The 17346-nt window shown below is 38.6% G+C and overlaps 1 protein-coding gene across 1 annotated transcript in view; it reads left to right on the top strand.

The window, feature by feature from the left end:
- The window catches only part of GRIP1 (glutamate receptor interacting protein 1), a 271569-nt gene that overhangs the window by 112174 nt on the left and 142049 nt on the right, over window positions 1–17346 (top strand). The window contains exons 7-9 of the mRNA XM_006886100.1: window positions 5698–5845; window positions 10874–11043; window positions 15962–16117. Of these exons, the coding sequence (XP_006886162.1) occupies window positions 5698–5845; window positions 10874–11043; window positions 15962–16117 (474 nt within the window). The remainder of the gene's footprint in view (window positions 1–5697; window positions 5846–10873; window positions 11044–15961; window positions 16118–17346) is intronic.

Raw genomic sequence — 17346 nt, 5'->3', positions numbered from 1 at the left:
TCTCAATTCTATTCCATTGATCTATGTGTCTGTCATTGTACCAGTACCATGCTGTCTTGACTACCACGGCAGTGTAGTAGGATTTTAAGTCAGGGAGTGAGATGCCTCCTACCGTTTTTCTATTTTTGAGGAGTGCTTTGCTTATTCGTTTCACCAGAATTTTACTTTCAAGTGATATTTTCAATGATTTCTACTTTCTGTTGGATCACTTTTTTTGAAATTGAAATTGGCACAGATATGGATCTTTTCCAGTTGATTTGCCAGCTAAGTGTCTTCCAAATTTCTTGGGATAGACAAGTGAATACTTCCCCATTGCATCCATTTGTTGAAATCTCTTAATTGGTATCTCTCGGTTCTAGAACCTTGGTTTTCACCAAAGCCTTCAAGTGAAGCTTGGCCCTCTTTTTTTAGCACCTTTGGTTCATTATAATGTACTGCCTTCTGAAATGGTTGACATCAATCAATCCTTTTTTGCACAGGGATTTTGTCTATTCCTTTGTTGACATTTGATGATTTCTGTACAGTTCAAATTTTTTCCCAGAGAATCAAGAATGAATTTTTTTTCTTCTTTCCTTTCAGCTTGAGAAATGCCAAGCATGTTCTTATATTTTCATTTTCTATTTCATTTTAATACTTTATCTTCTTCAGTTGCCCTTTGAAGCCTTTTGCTCGGCTCTTTCACACTGTTGTTTCTTGCATTTACTTTAGCTTCTCTACATTTTAGTTTTACCTGATATCCATTTTGCTCTTTTCTTTCCTGTGTTTTTAAATGCTATTTTGCTTTTTTGTGTTTATTCTGCCCTTGTTGTCATCCCACAACTTGTGTAGTCTTTAACCATTGGAAGTCAATGCATTAAGTCTATCTATTCTTGAGATGTTCTATAAATTTAGATGGGACATACTTTGGCTCTTGCAAACTTGTTTTCATTCTCTTCAGCTTCAACTTGTTCTGTTCGAGCAAGTCTCTGACCTTGTCCTCTCTGATATTAATGAGTTTCTACATTATCTTCTTTCATAGATGTAGTGAAATTGATATTGTGCATTTCGTCCAGTAAAGTACACGTTTAGTTCCTGAAAATTTTATTTGAAATGCATAGATATCATGTCTTAGAAAGTTCTGTCATGTGACTTCTATCTTCAGTCTTATAATCAAAGTCATATATTTTCTTACTACTGGCTCTTCTTTGTTTCCACCTTTGACCTTCACATAAAAATTAATTATCAATGTATCTTGCTTGCATGTTTGGTAAATTTTAAACTGCCTAAGTTAGTAAATATCTTCATTTTCTTCTTCTTCTTCTTCTTTATTTTTTTTTTTACATCACTAGTTAGTGTGTAAGTTTAAATACTTACTGATCTTCTTTGCTTGTATGCACTTCAGGATGGTAATACTAAGTTTAATATGATTGATTATTTCTGGTGTTATTAAGAAACCCCAGAAATATAGCTTCAAGAACTTAGCTTGTAGGCCCATGCCCTTTCATGCAAGAGAAAAAATAAAGTTTTTATTTTAACAGCAAGAAAGGGGAATGGGAAGTGGGAGTGGACAAGAGCACAGCTATTCTCTAAGGAACACATTTTGAAACTGTTCCATCTCTTTTCTGCTTATTTCCTTTTTCCTGGAACTTGTTCATATGACTGAGTCACACCACCGGGAAGGCTGGGAAACACCGTCCTTAGCTGAGCAGCCATTCACTCAGCCAAATTTAGAAATCTTCTTACTAAAGAGAGAAAGATGCAATTCTAGGAAACAACTATCATTTTCTGCCATTTATAAGAGATAAGTAATAAATAACATAAAAACTTTAATGTACTACTCTAATCTGCAAACATAAAGAAGTCTATCTTTTGACATAAGCATAACATGTGAAAAGTAGTGTAAATGGTCGTAACTTCCAAAATATACGTGTCACCACACAAACATTTGTGTAACCTCACAAACATATCTGTTGGAATCTGACAAGACTATGGCAAATTGTTTCAGAGATTTAAATCTTAAATGCAGTGCCTTTCACTATGACCCTTCTAACCATAGTCTTTGTCATTTCCACCAAATGATGGGGTAAGACTGGGTAAATGCAGTGCTTATGGTCCACCAAAGGGATTGGATATCTTGCTAATAATGTAAATAAAGTACGTGTCACTCTTATGGAAGTGTAACTATGCAAATAAGGTGAATGGAATCCTAACAAAAGGATTAGCCAGTGTTACCATCCCTCCACGCTTAAAATGAACCATTCTAGAGACAGAAAAAGGATCTCATGAACACCAAGAGAGAAAAAAAAAAGATGAAACTATGAAACATCCTTGGACCTGGAATCCTTGCACTGATAACTTCTTTGATCTAAGAGACACAGAAAGAGAGCTGTAACACCAAAAATGGCAACAAATAGTGATTAGTGGTGGGACAGAAACAGTGGCAATTGACCCAGTAAACAAGAAAGCATGGTGAGCTTCCCAGCCTATCACGTAAGAAACCTGGGTGCCTCTGGGAATGAGGCTGGTGAAGTGTCTTTAGATACTTTTCAACAGAGCTAAAAGAGTTTTGCAGGACTTGCCTAAAAAGAAGTTAGACTTCTGGCTGAAGGCCAGAGAGAGGCCAAATTGAGGGCAAGACTGAGGTCTTCTCCTTGGTACTCATGAACCTGAATTGTGAACTGTTTTCTTTAATAAACTCCATATTGTGAGAGCTCTTTTTGTCCACTATAATGAATCATCTAATCCAGTAGAGAAGTAGCAGTGCTATGGGAAGGACAGCTGGTATCAGAATTGGTAAAAAATTGGGAGGATGTGGGCATGTCTGAGTTCTTCCTCATATGAGTCTGTGGTTAGGCTGATGAAGCAGGTAATAATTTTCTTTCCCCTCCACTGAGGTTAGAGGAGGTCAGATGCTGCCTTCACATTATTTTATACTAAAGGTCTATAAAAATAATACAAGAAAAGGTCTGGTGGACCAGAGCTCATGTAAGGTCCAACCTGAACTAGAAAATAATGTTCTTAAGAATTGTGTTCAAAGAAAAAGGAGGGTGAAACTAGAGACAGCAGATTATGTGATGAGCTCAGCAGCAGATCTTTTACTGTTAGCACTGACAGGACACTAGAACATCCTAGTGATGTTAAGAACAACTAAATGAGGTGCAGGGACTGGTCAGAATTCTTTAACAAGGAATCCCATTGAGGGAGGTGCCTGCCATTGGTGCATATGGCTATAGGACTACACGGGTGAGAGTTAGGTGGGATGTGGGCGATATATCATTATCATGTGAAAAACTGAAGGGAAGCAAATAGCAACTGAAAGGGAGGGAAGAAAATATGTTCAGACATTGTTAGTAGCTTAGTGTAGCATCAGGAGATGAGAGGAATTAACCCAGGAATGCTTAACCATAGAGTTAAGCTCTTGGAAAAATTATAGCCACTTACCCTAGGACCAAAGCAGATCAGACTGCATCTTTCAATAAGGATGATTATATCTCAATATTAAAAACAAAAAAAAATCATCTTTGGGCCAATAGAGAGAATCATGACAAATGGAGAAAAGACAGGATTTGTCAATGATTACATCTTACTTGAATCCAAATCAACACCCTTGGTACCATCAGTCCAAACCTCAAAAGATGCATTGTATTTGGGAAATTCTGCTGTCAAGAACCTCTCCAAAGTGCTAAGGAGCAGTGACACTCATTTAAAGACTAAGGTATACCTGATCCAAACATGGTCTTCTCAATTGCTTGTTGTGCATCTGAATGTTGGACAGTGATTGCCACTGGTGGCACAAAGCTGTGAAGATCTGACTTGGTCGCAGTCCCCACTGCACAGACCCATGGTGATTCAGCTGCGTTCTGAGTAGAGCTTCATGGAGGAATGCACAGTGACCCAGACTGAACACATGGCTGTCATACAAGCCCATGCTGTGTGGCCCAGCAAGTACTGCAGGTCCATGTGGCCACTTACACTGAACGTGCTGAGTGCTCATGAAGGCGCCCCTTCTTCCACTGAAGACACTTCTTATGATTCAGACATTCTCAGCTCCACAGCTGCTGCTGATGTGAAAGCCCACCTAACTGCTGCAGGCTGTTGTGGCAACAGGAAAGAAAAGCAGTCTTACATGTTTGAGTGTAATCTGTCTATCCAGAAGAGACACGCTTGCTTCATAAGCTCCGAGCCACGTTAGATGTTTATATTACTTGAGTGGAACGGCAAGCTATTGTTCACTGTGTCTTTCTCTCTAAACTGAATCCAGTCTTGGAAGTGTTTGGCACAGCACCTTTGGAGAACATAGTGCATAAGTACAAGAACATGATTCTGGAAGACCTGGAGTTGGCCCTGGTAGAGCACGCCCCTTTGCTTCAAACTGCCACCTCTCAGCATTGACAGAATCCCAATCTCTATGGGCAAGGAGACCCATTCCCACCTTTGGGCATTTATTCCAGAGGTGCTCAAGCACTCCATAGGTCAAGGAAAGCCAGGCTGAGGCAGCGAAAGCTGCAAGCCCATCTGGTGGCCTGATTGCTGGTGGTGCAGTCTGCAGGAACTTGTGCTGTTAAGCCAAAGCCCATGCATCTCTGGTGGTGCGAATCCACCAGCAGCTCTGAGGGAGAAAGACAGTCTCTTCTTGTGTAATTTACAGGCTTGGAAGCCAGTGAAGGGTCAGCTATGAGTCAGTTATGACCCAACTATAATGCCTTTGTTTTGTGGATTTTGTTGGGTTTGGTTTTTTAAAAATATCATGCCCAGAATTCCTTCTCTTTTAGCCTCTGCCTTATCTGCATTCTAAACAATGTCATGAGTTTTTCCATTCATTCACACTCTTCGACGCTTTTATCACACACCTCTGATAGGCTAGTCATCATGTCAGGCCCTGAAGATGCTGTGAGCAACAAGACAGTCTCTGACTTCATCGCAAGTTTAGAGTCAGACCGGGGACACAGACATGAAATGTTAACTAGCCATGATGAAACAGTGTGGTACATTCTGCAGTAGGAATGCAGTAGACTATAAGGGTGCAGGAGAAATGCATCGCATTAGATTGTGAGGAAGAAAAGGATTACTAGAAGTATTGATGGTTACAGAGTTCCAGAGAGTGAGTAGGAGCTGAAACAACATAGAGTGGTCTAGTCCCACATGAAGCATGTTCCATGAAATTGGAACCGATTCATATTCAGTTGCAATTAATTGCGTGGAGGGAGACTGCTTATCCTTCTGCCACATTTTTAGACTCTAAATCAGGTACAGAATTTGTAACCCCAGGGGCTTACATATTGAATTTAGTGTGCCCTATCCTACCATTTCTCTAATTAGAGACATCTTTCATCCATCTACCTATCATTCATCCTTAGATAGTAATCTCTAAGATATTTATTGAATTAATTGATTTTGTTAAATGTTTATTGATAACTAATATATGAAAAGACTGTCCCAGGCATTATGGAGGTTACAGAGATGTCTACTATATTATTCCAGCTGGCATAAGGCTGGAATAATTGAGGGGAGAAACTTGTACACCTATTATGATAACCTGGAATGGACCAGGTGTCCATTGACTCTGAGGGTATCATATGGTGCCCTAAGAGGTTACCATTGACTGTGAGAATGTTATTTGGAAGGGAATCTGTTTTAGTGATACAATAACTAGTGAGCTAGCATAACATTTTTCTTGTTTCTGTTTGCTGATTTGTGAATTTTTTTCCCCTTTGCCAGATTCTGTGGCAACAGCATCTGGACCACTATTAGTTGAAGTTGCCAAAACTCCTGGTGCCAGCCTTGGGGTTGCCCTAACTACCTCGATGTGCTGTAACAAACAAGTCATTGTCATAGACAAAATAAAATCTGCAAGCATTGCTGACAGGTGAGTGTTGTAGAAAGTGCCTACTTTTCAAAACTGCTTGTGTTTATAAAACCTGAGTATAATATATGTAGCACATGGGTCAGCTATGAATCACTTCCACCTTCACAGCATTGTGTTTGATCAGCTACCCTATAATATAAATGTTACCTCATTTATTTTAACTGTTTGGTGTGCCCTTTAGTAATGGAATAAAAAAAAGTCATATAAAGTCAAGAAGCCAAACAGATTTTACTGTGATGAAAACCTTTCTTGATCTTGGGTCTAAGCTTATCTTTATTATACTTCCTTTGAGGAAGTCTCAATTTCCCTTGTTATGTTTAATTCTGCCACCATAGAACTGTATTCTTTTATTTTTAAGTACATATGTTTTAAAATATTGAATCTTTACAATAAGGTCCTATGTTACCATTGTATAGTTATCTTTGTGTTGTGTACTGTCAGATTGGAACTGGCTGATGTCTGACTTTCCAGTGGGAATTCAGAAGCAGTTTAATCACTCAAGAGGAGGTCACCCATCTCTTATGGAGGAAGTAGTGGATTCAAACTATGTGTCTTTCGGTTGGCAGCAAACTCCTTACCACTAAGCCACCAGAGTGCTCTATATTTATCTTAGGACTGCATAATCTTTCAGGGATTCTTTAAACATCATTCACAATTAAGAAAAAAAAAAGCACCAAACAGTTTTTCTTGAAATAGTTTCTCCTAGTTAATAATTTTGACTTAGGAAAAATTCCCAAGAAATCCACAGAATGTGGAAGAAATAGAACAGTGTCATAAGTATCACATGCAAGCAAAATACTGCTGACGATCTTCCAAAACCATCTAGAACGTACACTGACAGAGAACTGCTAGAAATTCAGGCTGGGTTTAGAAGAGGCCACAGCACCAGGGGTATCATTGTCAGATGTCAGATGGATCCTGGCTGAAAGCAAAGAAGAATGTCTGTCTGTGCTTTATTTACTATACAAAAGCATTTGACTATGAGGATCATAAAAAATTATACCTAACATTGAGAAGAATGGGAATCCCAGAACTTTTAATTGTGCACATAAGAAATTCTTCCCTAACCAAAAGATTGTTGTGTAAATAGAGCAAGCAAACACTACATGGTTTAAAATTAAGAAAGGCATGCATCGGGGTTGTAGCCTTATGCCATTCCTAGTCAATCTGTATGCCGAGCAAATCATTGGTGAAGCTAAACTCTATAAAGAAGAATGTGGCATCAGGCTCTGAGGAAAACTCATCAACAACATTTATTATGCAAATGACACAACCTTGCTTGCTGAATTTGAAGAAAACTTGAAGCTCTTGATGCAGAAAATAAGACTACAGCCTTCAATATGGATTACATTGCAACATCAAGAAAAAAATTTTCACCACTGGACCAATAGAAATCATGATTGTTGTTGTTGTTAAGTGCTTTCAAGTCATAGACTATTTATAGCTACCCTATAAACGGAAGACCTGAACACTTGTATAACTTTCATCATTTCTTCATGTTCATGGAATTTCTGGAGACAAGCTATTTTGGAAGTGGATGCCACTCCTGCTCCCAAGCTTGTTTTAATTGGAAAGCTCCACCAAACACTGTCCACCATGAGTAACTGTTATCACATTTGACACATCAGTGTCACAGTGTTTAGTATCACCGCAACCACAAGTTACCTCTGTACAACAAATGGACAGACTAGTGCTATACCACATAGAATAATGTTTGACCAAAACCAATTAAAACCAGGCCTGAGGGCCACAGATAGCAAGCAATAAATGTTGGAGAGGATGTGGAGAGACTGGAGCTCTCATGTATTGTGGAATTGGTGGAACTGTAAAATCGTACAGCTACTCTGGAAGGCAGTTTGGCATTTCCTCAAAAAGTCGAACACAGAAATTCCATGTGACCCAGCTGTTTCACTACTAGGAATACAGCCCAAGGAAATCAGAACTGAAACACAGAGATTTGTTCACCAATGTTCACAGCAGCATTATTCACAATCACAAGAACATGGAAACTGTCCAGATATCCAACAACAAATGAATGGACTGAATTTATGGTACAGTCATGTGATAGAATACTGTGCAGCAAGCAGGAGCTATGATTTGGAGACATCATGATAGATAGGAAAAATAAATAGAAATTGTCCATGACTTCATCTTCCTTGGAGCCATTCAATACCCTTGATATCAGAAGTCAGAAGATCAGGACATGTATTTCATTGGGAAAGTCTGCTGTCACGGACTTCTCTAAATTACTTAAGAGCAGTGATTTCATTTTTAAGACTAAGGTGTGCCTGATTCAGGTTATGATCTGTTCTATCACTTATTATGCATCTGAGACATAGACAATTAATAAAGATGACAAAAGAAAAATTAATTCCTTTGAGCTGTGGTTTTGGAGAAGAGTACTGAGTAAACAGTGGACTGCCATAAGAACAAACAGTTATGTCTTAGAGAAAGCACAGCCAGACTGCTTCTGGAAGGCAAAGATGACAAAGCTTCATCTCACATATTTTGGGCATCTTATTAGAAGAGGCTATTTATTGGAGAGAGACATCATTCTTGGAAAAGTAGGAGGTCAGTCAAAGAAAGGAAGAACCTCAACCAGATCGATTGACACAGTGACTGCAGCAATGGAGTCAAGTGTGATAGAAAGTATGAGAATGGCATAGGATAGGACAGGATTCATTGGGTCACTATGCGACTCAACTCAGTAGCATCTAACAACAACAGTTAATATATGTTGTTTATGAAATTAGAAGGAGTTAAAAAATACTAACTTCCTATCTTGGCTTTAGTGGAGCCTTGGTGGAATAGTGAGAACTGTATCACATTGTTAACTGAACGGTTCAAATCCACCAGTTGCTCCCAGGGAGAAAGATCGCTTCTCATAAAGATTTCCAGCCTCAGAAAACCAGTGGAAGGTCTCAGGAGCTGGAATCTACTTGATCGTAGTGCATTTGCATAATCATTTCTTTTTATCGTCTCTGAAAAAAAATCCTCACCTCCCATAGCAGAAGGGCTCTAAAAGCATCAGCATGAACTGATCTTTTTAGATGGAAAGGAGGACTTTAGGTGTTTTTGTCTGAAGAAGTAGATTATTAAGATTGTGTATATTTTTATACATACCCAAATGGGCAGTGTTCCTGACCAGTCTCCAGACTGCCTCTGCATATGCCCTCACTCTTCCTTGGTAAACCACCCACCAGAAAGTAGTGATTTACAATAATCTCTGTCCTTCTGAAGTTCCATTGTGGTCACAGTCATTGACCCAGAGATGTTCTCCATCTCTGTGGTACAGATGTTTTCATTTTCTCCCTTTTTTGGTGGTTCCTTTGGGGGAGTTTATTCCCCTTAACATTCAATAGAGAGTAACTAAGTTAAAGAGCTGACCAGTTGACTGATATATTAGAATGCTAACTGTTGTGTTTGCTTTTCACAATTCATTCAGTAACTAGTTTTTTAGTCTGGCAAGCTGTGGCTTCTAGTCCCCTGCCCCATTCATGAAAGTTCTGTTTCATTTCAGTCACCATTGAGAGCTTTGTACTCATTAGGACTTACCTCCAAAGTCAAACAGAGAGATAAAGAACTAGTGACCTGGGAGCTTGTGTGACAGGATTTTGAGGAATTATTAGCTGAATTTCCCCCAATCATCACAAACACATAGTTGTAAATGGCCCTGTCCCAATTCTGAGTCATGTCTTGAGATTTTGAATATTTACCAATTCATATAGATAGAAAAACATAAAACACAGAAAAAGTCCAGGAGAAATTTTTTTTTCTTGTTATTTAGTTATCTCCTATTCACTTCCCTTCAGCTTGCAACACCATTAACCCAAGCTAAGAGTTCTGGTGGCCTAGTCTATAGAGCTTATAATGCTGACTCAAAGGCTGAACCTCTCCTGTGGTTCAAATCCACCAGCTACTCTATAAGAGAAAGACAGGCAATCTCCTCCTATTTGATCTACAAACCCAAGACACTTATTAGAGGGTCAGTTTCAACCTGATGGTAATAAGTTTGTTTCAACATGAGCTAATGTTTTTCTTTAAAAATGAGAAAAAAATTTATTTAATTGTTATGCCTTTTCTACAGGGTCTTATATTCCTGTTCATATGTACGATGCTTAAAATTTGACAGATGATGCTTCCTGTAACCCTCAAGCTTTTCCCTTTTTAAAACAAAAAGTAATTTAACACTCTGTAAAAAAGAACAAGGGCCACATGAGGACCACTTATCTGACCTTTACTAACTTCAAATGGGTGGAGCTGTCCCATCCATAGCATCAATAACACTAAACCAAATCCTGTGAAGTTAGACATTTCTGTCTACGCTTCTCAACAACAACAACAACAATCTTACTGCTTTGATGGGTCCCAGTTTTGATATGATATCCCACAGACCACACAGAACCAGTAAAAGCTTTATAATCCAGACTAATAACAGAATACAGTCAGGACAGCTCCCAAAATGTATACACAGGCACTCCAGCTTCAAGCCTCATAGCTTCAAGAGTTCCCAAGTTCTCAGTCCTGTAAATATTGGCTCCCCACCCACAATTTTCCAAAGTTTTCAGTCCTTCCAGTATTAGCTCCCCCCACATGTAAGGTCTCATTTCATCTCATGCCAGTTCTCTAGTTCAGCCATGGCTGCTCTGCCTTCCAGAGGTTGGGAGAGGTATCTCTTCTCTGGCTTGGGGAAGAATTTCTTCTCCGCAGCTGTTGTTGTTGTGAATTGTCGAGTCGGAAACCGACCCATAACTAACTTCTGGCAGTTTTTAGAGGCAGTGTATCAGATGGGAGGAGTTTGTCCATCCTTCTCCTGTGGAGCAGCTGATGACTTTGAACTGCACGCCTTCAGGATTGCAGTGCAGCATTTTACCAGGAGGCTACGGAATGGTAGATAAGCCAGTCGTCCCTTTGTAGATTAGCCAATACGCCCCATTGTAATAATGCTGGGAAAGCCATATTGAAAGATAAACTTAATTCACTATAATTATAACAGTGTAACACTTTAAGTGTTCTTCCTTTCTGTAGATGTGGGGCGCTGCACGTGGGGGATCACATCCTGTCTATTGATGGAACCAGCATGGAATACTGCACATTAGCAGAAGCAACCCAGTTCCTGGCTAACACCACTGACCAGGTCAAACTTGAGATTCTCCCCCATCATCAAACCCGCCTGGCCCTGAAGGGACCTGAACACGGTGAGAAAACCTGTCTGGATAAATCTCTTTATTTTCCCCTCACACTTATTGTTTATGTTAGCAAAGTTACAAAGCAGAAAGGCTCTGAGTTTATCACTGCTTTTCTCATTTCTCCTCAGAATTACACATTATCTTTGTTTTCTCTTCTAAATGCCCTTTCCCAAGTTATAGAGAATTTATTTAAGGAAAGACATTGTTTTGAAAAGATGGGGAAATATTTTGGGGGAAAAAACTTCCTTGACTACTATGACTTAATATTAAATGAAAGAAAGAAAGAGGAAAAAGCCTTTGATAAAAATTGACTATGGAACAAGGAGAAATAATTTTATTCCTGTATGACTATACATGACTTTTTACTTTACATGAAGTATAATGAAGGCAAATAGTACAATTCACTTATATTTCAAGTACTGTTATGCAGTTGATTGTAAAAGCAGACCTTGAAATTGAAAACTAAAACCATTTTACATAGGGTGGAATTTCTATAAATTCTGTCAACTTGTCAGAATACTTGTGGAAATGGATGGGTCATGAAGAAAAGACACCATTCCAACTGAACATCTTGCTTAGGAGAGTCAGGATATTTGATAATATTTATTTAATAAAAAGTATAAACTAAGAGAATCTGCATTTTGACCTCTTCACAACTCATCTATATGTTTCCTGAGTATTTATATACTCTCCACCTGGAGCATCCTTAAAACAGAACCTGGTGCATTTTCATTTAAACCTAAAATCAAATGAAGAAAGACTCCCTAGTGGGGTTTTTGTTGCAACTCCTTTTCCTTCCTTTCAATTAAATCAAGTATGCACCTCTTTTATTCTTTTTCTTTGTTCCATTTCTTTGAAACCAAAGGCCTCACTAGTGCTATAAAGGTGGTCCAATTGAGGACGATTAATTTATCCTTATTTAGAGAGAGTCATTTTCGCTGGATACAGAATTTTCCTTCTGAAGTGGCCATTTTGTATTTTGTCTTCCACCTATTAAAACCTACAGCTCTTCACAGTTTGAAAGAAAAGAGGGACCATATGATTTCCATACTGAATGAGTCAGCTGGATGCAACCTTTTTAATTAAGTGGAGCTTAGCCCTGAAGCTAATGAAAATCTCTAATATAGCAGCACTCTTATCAGATTTTAATTTTACACATTGGAGTAGAGAAATGATGCAGCCTAGGCAGGTTATGAAAAGAAAGTCCGCATCCTTTGAATAGAGACGATAAGGAGCAGTTTGGGAGGCTGCAGTTGGTGGGAAGGCACTTCATCCTGTCAGGAGGCTCCGGGGCTCTTTCCCGAATACTGGCTAGAGCAGACATTTCTAAAACTGTAAGTGTGCCCTAAATTAATCCAAAATCAACACTGGTTTCGGAGCACAGTCAGTATAGGAAATGCACACTGTGCAGTGCTCTTTTCTGCATGGAATTAAAGTCCAAAAATTCTGTTATCAGTGAATCAGAAATGCGTAGCATACTGTTTGAAATGTGATTGCTTCATAAAAACTCATTTCTTTTTCCTTTTTCTTGTATTTACACTCTATCCAAATCTGAAATAGTTGAAATTGTTTCCAATAGTGAATTCGTTTACTGGCCAATGCAATTTGAAGAGATGAATTTATATATGAAAATGTGTGAACCAAGGACATAGGGTTTTTTTCACTGTGGAAAACCTGATGGCAGTGGTAGTGGGAGCTGATGGTTTAAGTCATTCTAGCTTACACTTGACCTCATCTCCCACTTATGCTGGTAGTTGTTCATAATCTTCCTTACCTACCATATAGTTTCTCCCCCTACATTTCTACAGAGAGAAAATTAGACTTGTATTTCCAAGTTAATAAGTACTGGCACCTAAACATGAATAAATCAAATGTACCAAGAGAACAACATTTTCATACTGTTTATAATTCTGAGGTTTCTTGTAAGAAAATTGCTATACAACATTAACCTTTTCCACAATAAAGTTCTAGGGTTTTTCTCCAATTCTCTGCTATCTGAATAGTGTGTTTCTAAACCCATAGGTGGACAGAGATACTATATTTCTCAAATTTTGTTTGGCAGCAGGACATCCACTCCAGTGTTTTCTAGAAAATGTAATTCTTTTTAAGTGGGCTTATCAAAAGATTAGGAGATCCACTATGTATTTTGCTTGTAAATATCAGCACCAACATAGCAGATTATCATTTAGTTTAGAAATTGTTTCCATTCTGGAAACGGATTTTGGAAAAGAAAATGTGACTAGAGTTCCTAGGTTTGATATACACAATATCAGGAGTCACTCCCACGTTGTGAGATCCGGGAGCTGCCATTGTCAGATAACTCCTGCAGGGCAAGTTCAGCAGAACACAGAAATGTACTTTCTGTGTCATGTCATATTTAACACTTCTACAGTGATATCACCACAAAATGGTTTGAAAAGCATTATTTTTCAAATTGTGTGCTTTTAACCATACAATTTAATTAATTGTAGCAAGACACTTGGAGGAGTCTTAATGACCCAACAGTTAAGCACTTGGTTGGTGGTTCTAAGCCACCTAGTGACTCCATATGAGAAAGACCTGGTGATCACCCATAAAGAGTATAGATACTGCATTGTGTCTGTGGGTTGATTCTGATTCATAGTGACCCTGTAAGACAGAGCAGAACTATCCTATAGGATTACAAAGGTATGGTGGCTCTTAAATAGTTCTTCTACATTATGGCTTTTTAGAATATTTTTGTAGAATTTTAAGGTCTAATAAGTGGGATTTATTAAGTGAGAAATACATCTGTTCTCTTTAAAAGAAACTTTGTTGGCCAATAGGGAGAAAAGCAGGCATAATCGGTGTTATTACGAATCGCTGATATGTCTTTTGTACCGTGCTGAGCACCTGGCATGCATCACCTCACTCAACCCTCACAGCAGTCCTTCGTGATCTACACTTCACAGATGAGGAAACTGAGTTCTAGAGAGACAGACAGGAAGGGATGGAGGCGAAACTGAAAACCAAGTCCACCTCACCCCAGTGACCCGACCCGGTAGTGCTGAAGTTCCATGTTGTTCTGGGTCTCAGCCCAGAAAGGAAGTCAAGTGGACAGTGAGCCAGTATCACAGATGTTTTATGACTTAAGCTCTTATCTAAATGACCCTGCTTTAACACAAGTATGGTGTTCAGCCTTCCACAGTGAATACCAGCCCTTTCATAATTCACATGTAAGACAGCTAATTTTAAAATCAGGAAAGCACAAGAAGATGTGAGTCTGTGTGTTATTTTTAACTCTTTTACTATTATTAAAAATATCCTTTATATAATAACAAACATTATCAGATGGCATGTTGGTTCATAGTAGTGCAGAGAAAGTAAATCACATCTTAACAACAATTAACACAGAATGAAAGTTTACTTAATCACCATTTGCTTAAAGATAGAGGGGTCATTAAGATTTTTCAATAAAACTTAATGGCTTCTTTAAGAAACATGAAATGTTTTCCAAACTAGACATTAATTTCAACCTTAAAGGTTTTTTTTTAAAAAAAAAATACTGTATTTGTATAATAATTGCAACTTTTTTCCCTATTAGTCAGGATAAGATGAGATTCTTACAATGATAGATTATTAGAGTGGTCTTTTTTCAAGGAAAATGAAATGCAAGTGATGGATTGTCATATAATTAAAATGTCAGAGCAATAAATTGTGGTGTGTGACTAGTAAACCACTTGATTCATGGGCTCACGTGATTTATTGCCTTTTTTTTTATCTCTAGACAAGTGTTTCTAACCAGCCCCCATTCTCAAATCTTTAATTACTAGTCATGTGTTACAGATCTTTATGGGGTGGGCTTCTAAGTTTTGTGTTTTTTTTTTAAAATGTTTTTAATATCTGCTGTGAGGCACTGGGAGGAAGATTAGAAATTGATTCAATACTCATCTTAAAAGGGAAAAAGAAATGGGCACGGGTAGACATGCATTATTCTAGGAAAGATGAAATGTTCCCATCCCTGATGTTAATCATGTTTTGCTGACCACTGAGAAAAAGCAAAGCCAAGTAGAGGGGTTTTTTTTATTTTCTTTGCAAGCAGCTTTCATTTTGCTACACCTTTTATTTGTGCAATTCAGTTACTTTTTCCTCTTTTTTTTTTTGGTTCTTTTTGTTTTGTTTTTGTTTTCTCATCATCACTTCATGTGGGCAGTGAAAATTCAGAGGAGCGACAGGCAACTTACCTGGGATTCCTGGGCAAGCAACCACAACAGCCTCCACACCTACCATCACTATAACACCTATCACCCTGACCATTGCAGAGTGCCAGCCCTGACATTCCCAAGAGCGCCTCCTCCAAACAGCCCTCGTAATGTTCCAGGCTTTCTCCTCCTGGTCTTTTATTTCAATTCTATTCTTCTCATTCCTTCCTCATCTAGCTGGTTTCATCTTTAGCTTTTGTGCATGCTATTTGATTTTCATGAAATAGCAAAGTATCATTTCTGGCATCTCTTCATTTTTTTCTTTTTCATCAGAGAACATTTGTTATTAGAAAAGGCTATGAATGTTTAGAATGCTTTCTATGTGATCAAGAGATAATAATATAGGATATAATGTTCTCAGCTTTTGTTTATGTATGGAGATTCATTTATGCCATTCATGTCAGAAAATAAGATTATGTTTCTGATGCTTTGAGTTGGTTGTTGAGATGCTTGTTTTAATGTTTGGGTTTTGTCTAAAGCAAAATTCATGGAACTCCTCTGTGTTCCACTGTTGTCATGAGGATGCTGACACTTGTTCTTTTAACTCTGAGATTCAAAAATGTTGTCTCTCTGGTTCCTGAGCCTGCTATGTGTCTGTGAGGGGCTTACTAACCATTGCTGTGCATCTTATGTATGTCTCTGCATTGTGACTGGTTGGCTTCCACCCACGTGAAAATGCTCTGTGCCAAGTTTTTGCTCTCTTACAGCAGCTTTGGTGTCTTCATCCTTCTCTCCTACCTCCATGAGTGCATACAGCCTGAGTTCCCTGAATATGGGGACTTTACCTCGAAGCCTCTACTCTACTAGCCCACGAGGAACCATGATGAGGCGGAGACTGAAAAAGAAAGACTTCAAAAGCTCGTGTAAGTGGAATGTTAGCTAGTGTCATTTGGTTTGGAAAAAAATGTGTGAGCTTTGAAATTGTGAAATATTGAAAGCAAAGGAAGGTGTGTTTTATAATGACTAAATAATCAGGTCTTTGGGTGCTTGTTATGTGAGGTGCCAACAAGTTGAAAGAATTCATGGCAACCCTATGAACAACAGATCTTAACCCTGTCCTATCCTGTGCCATCTCTACACTTTCTGACACATTAGACCCCATTGCTGCAGTCACCATGTCAATCCACTCGGTTGAGGGTCTTCCTCTCCTTCATTCATACTTGGGAAGGAGTAAGACAGTATCTAAATTTCCAACTATTTTCATTGTTATGTCCCTTCAGGTCAGAAGTGACTCATAGCTGACCCCCTTCAGTGGGGTTTCAGAAGCTGTACATGGTACAGGGTGAGATTGCCCATCTTCTGTGGAGCAGCTGCTGAATTCAGACCTCACGTCTTTAAGTTGTCGGTTCAACTCTTCAGAGATATAACTTTTCTTATCCCTTATGACCTTTTGGCTAATTACAGTTATGATGACCGGAGCGGGGGTGGGGGCGGGGAGTAGAGTGGAATGTAAAATAAGTTTACTACCTCTTACTGTGTTTATCAGAACAATAAAAATAATTAATATCCTTAAGTTAAATAAAGTGTAACTTAGTTACTTTTAGGCTGGTATACTTGGACAAAGCAAGGAAATGCTGCGTAGTTCAAAAACAGAAAAGGTGTACACCACAACTGCATCCTATCTCCAAGCCTTTTCTAAGTATATGTGGAACAGATCATCTAGGAGACTGGGCTCTATGAGGAGGAATGTAGCATCAGGATTGGAGAAAGACTTACCAACAACCTGTGTTATGCAGATGTCACACCTTGCTTGCCGAAACTGAGGAGGACCTGAGACTTCAATGTGGATAGAAGCTGAACATAAAAAACAAAACAAAACAAAAAAAAACAAACAACAACCCCAAAGATTCTCACTATTGAGCCAATTGGCAGCATCATGATAGAAGGTGAAGAGATTGCAATTGTTAACAGCCTTAGCTTGCTTGGTTCCAAAATCAGCATGCTTGGTACCAGCAGTCAGGAAATCAAAAGACTAATTGCATTGGGAAAATCTGATGTCAGGGATCTCTCCACAGTACTAAAGAACAATGATGTCAATATAGAGATTAAGGCATGCCTACTCTAGGTCCTGGTCTTTGCATTTACTTGCTAT

The sequence above is a fragment of the Elephantulus edwardii genome, unplaced genomic scaffold (assembly GCF_000299155.1).
Source record: "Elephantulus edwardii isolate Elephantulus edwardi_28Jun2011 unplaced genomic scaffold, EleEdw1.0 scaffold00047, whole genome shotgun sequence".
In the NCBI taxonomy this organism is placed as follows: Eukaryota; Metazoa; Chordata; class Mammalia; order Macroscelidea; family Macroscelididae; genus Elephantulus; species Elephantulus edwardii.
The sequence above is the reverse complement of the archived record's forward strand: the minus strand, read 5'-3'. Positions and strand labels throughout refer to the sequence as shown.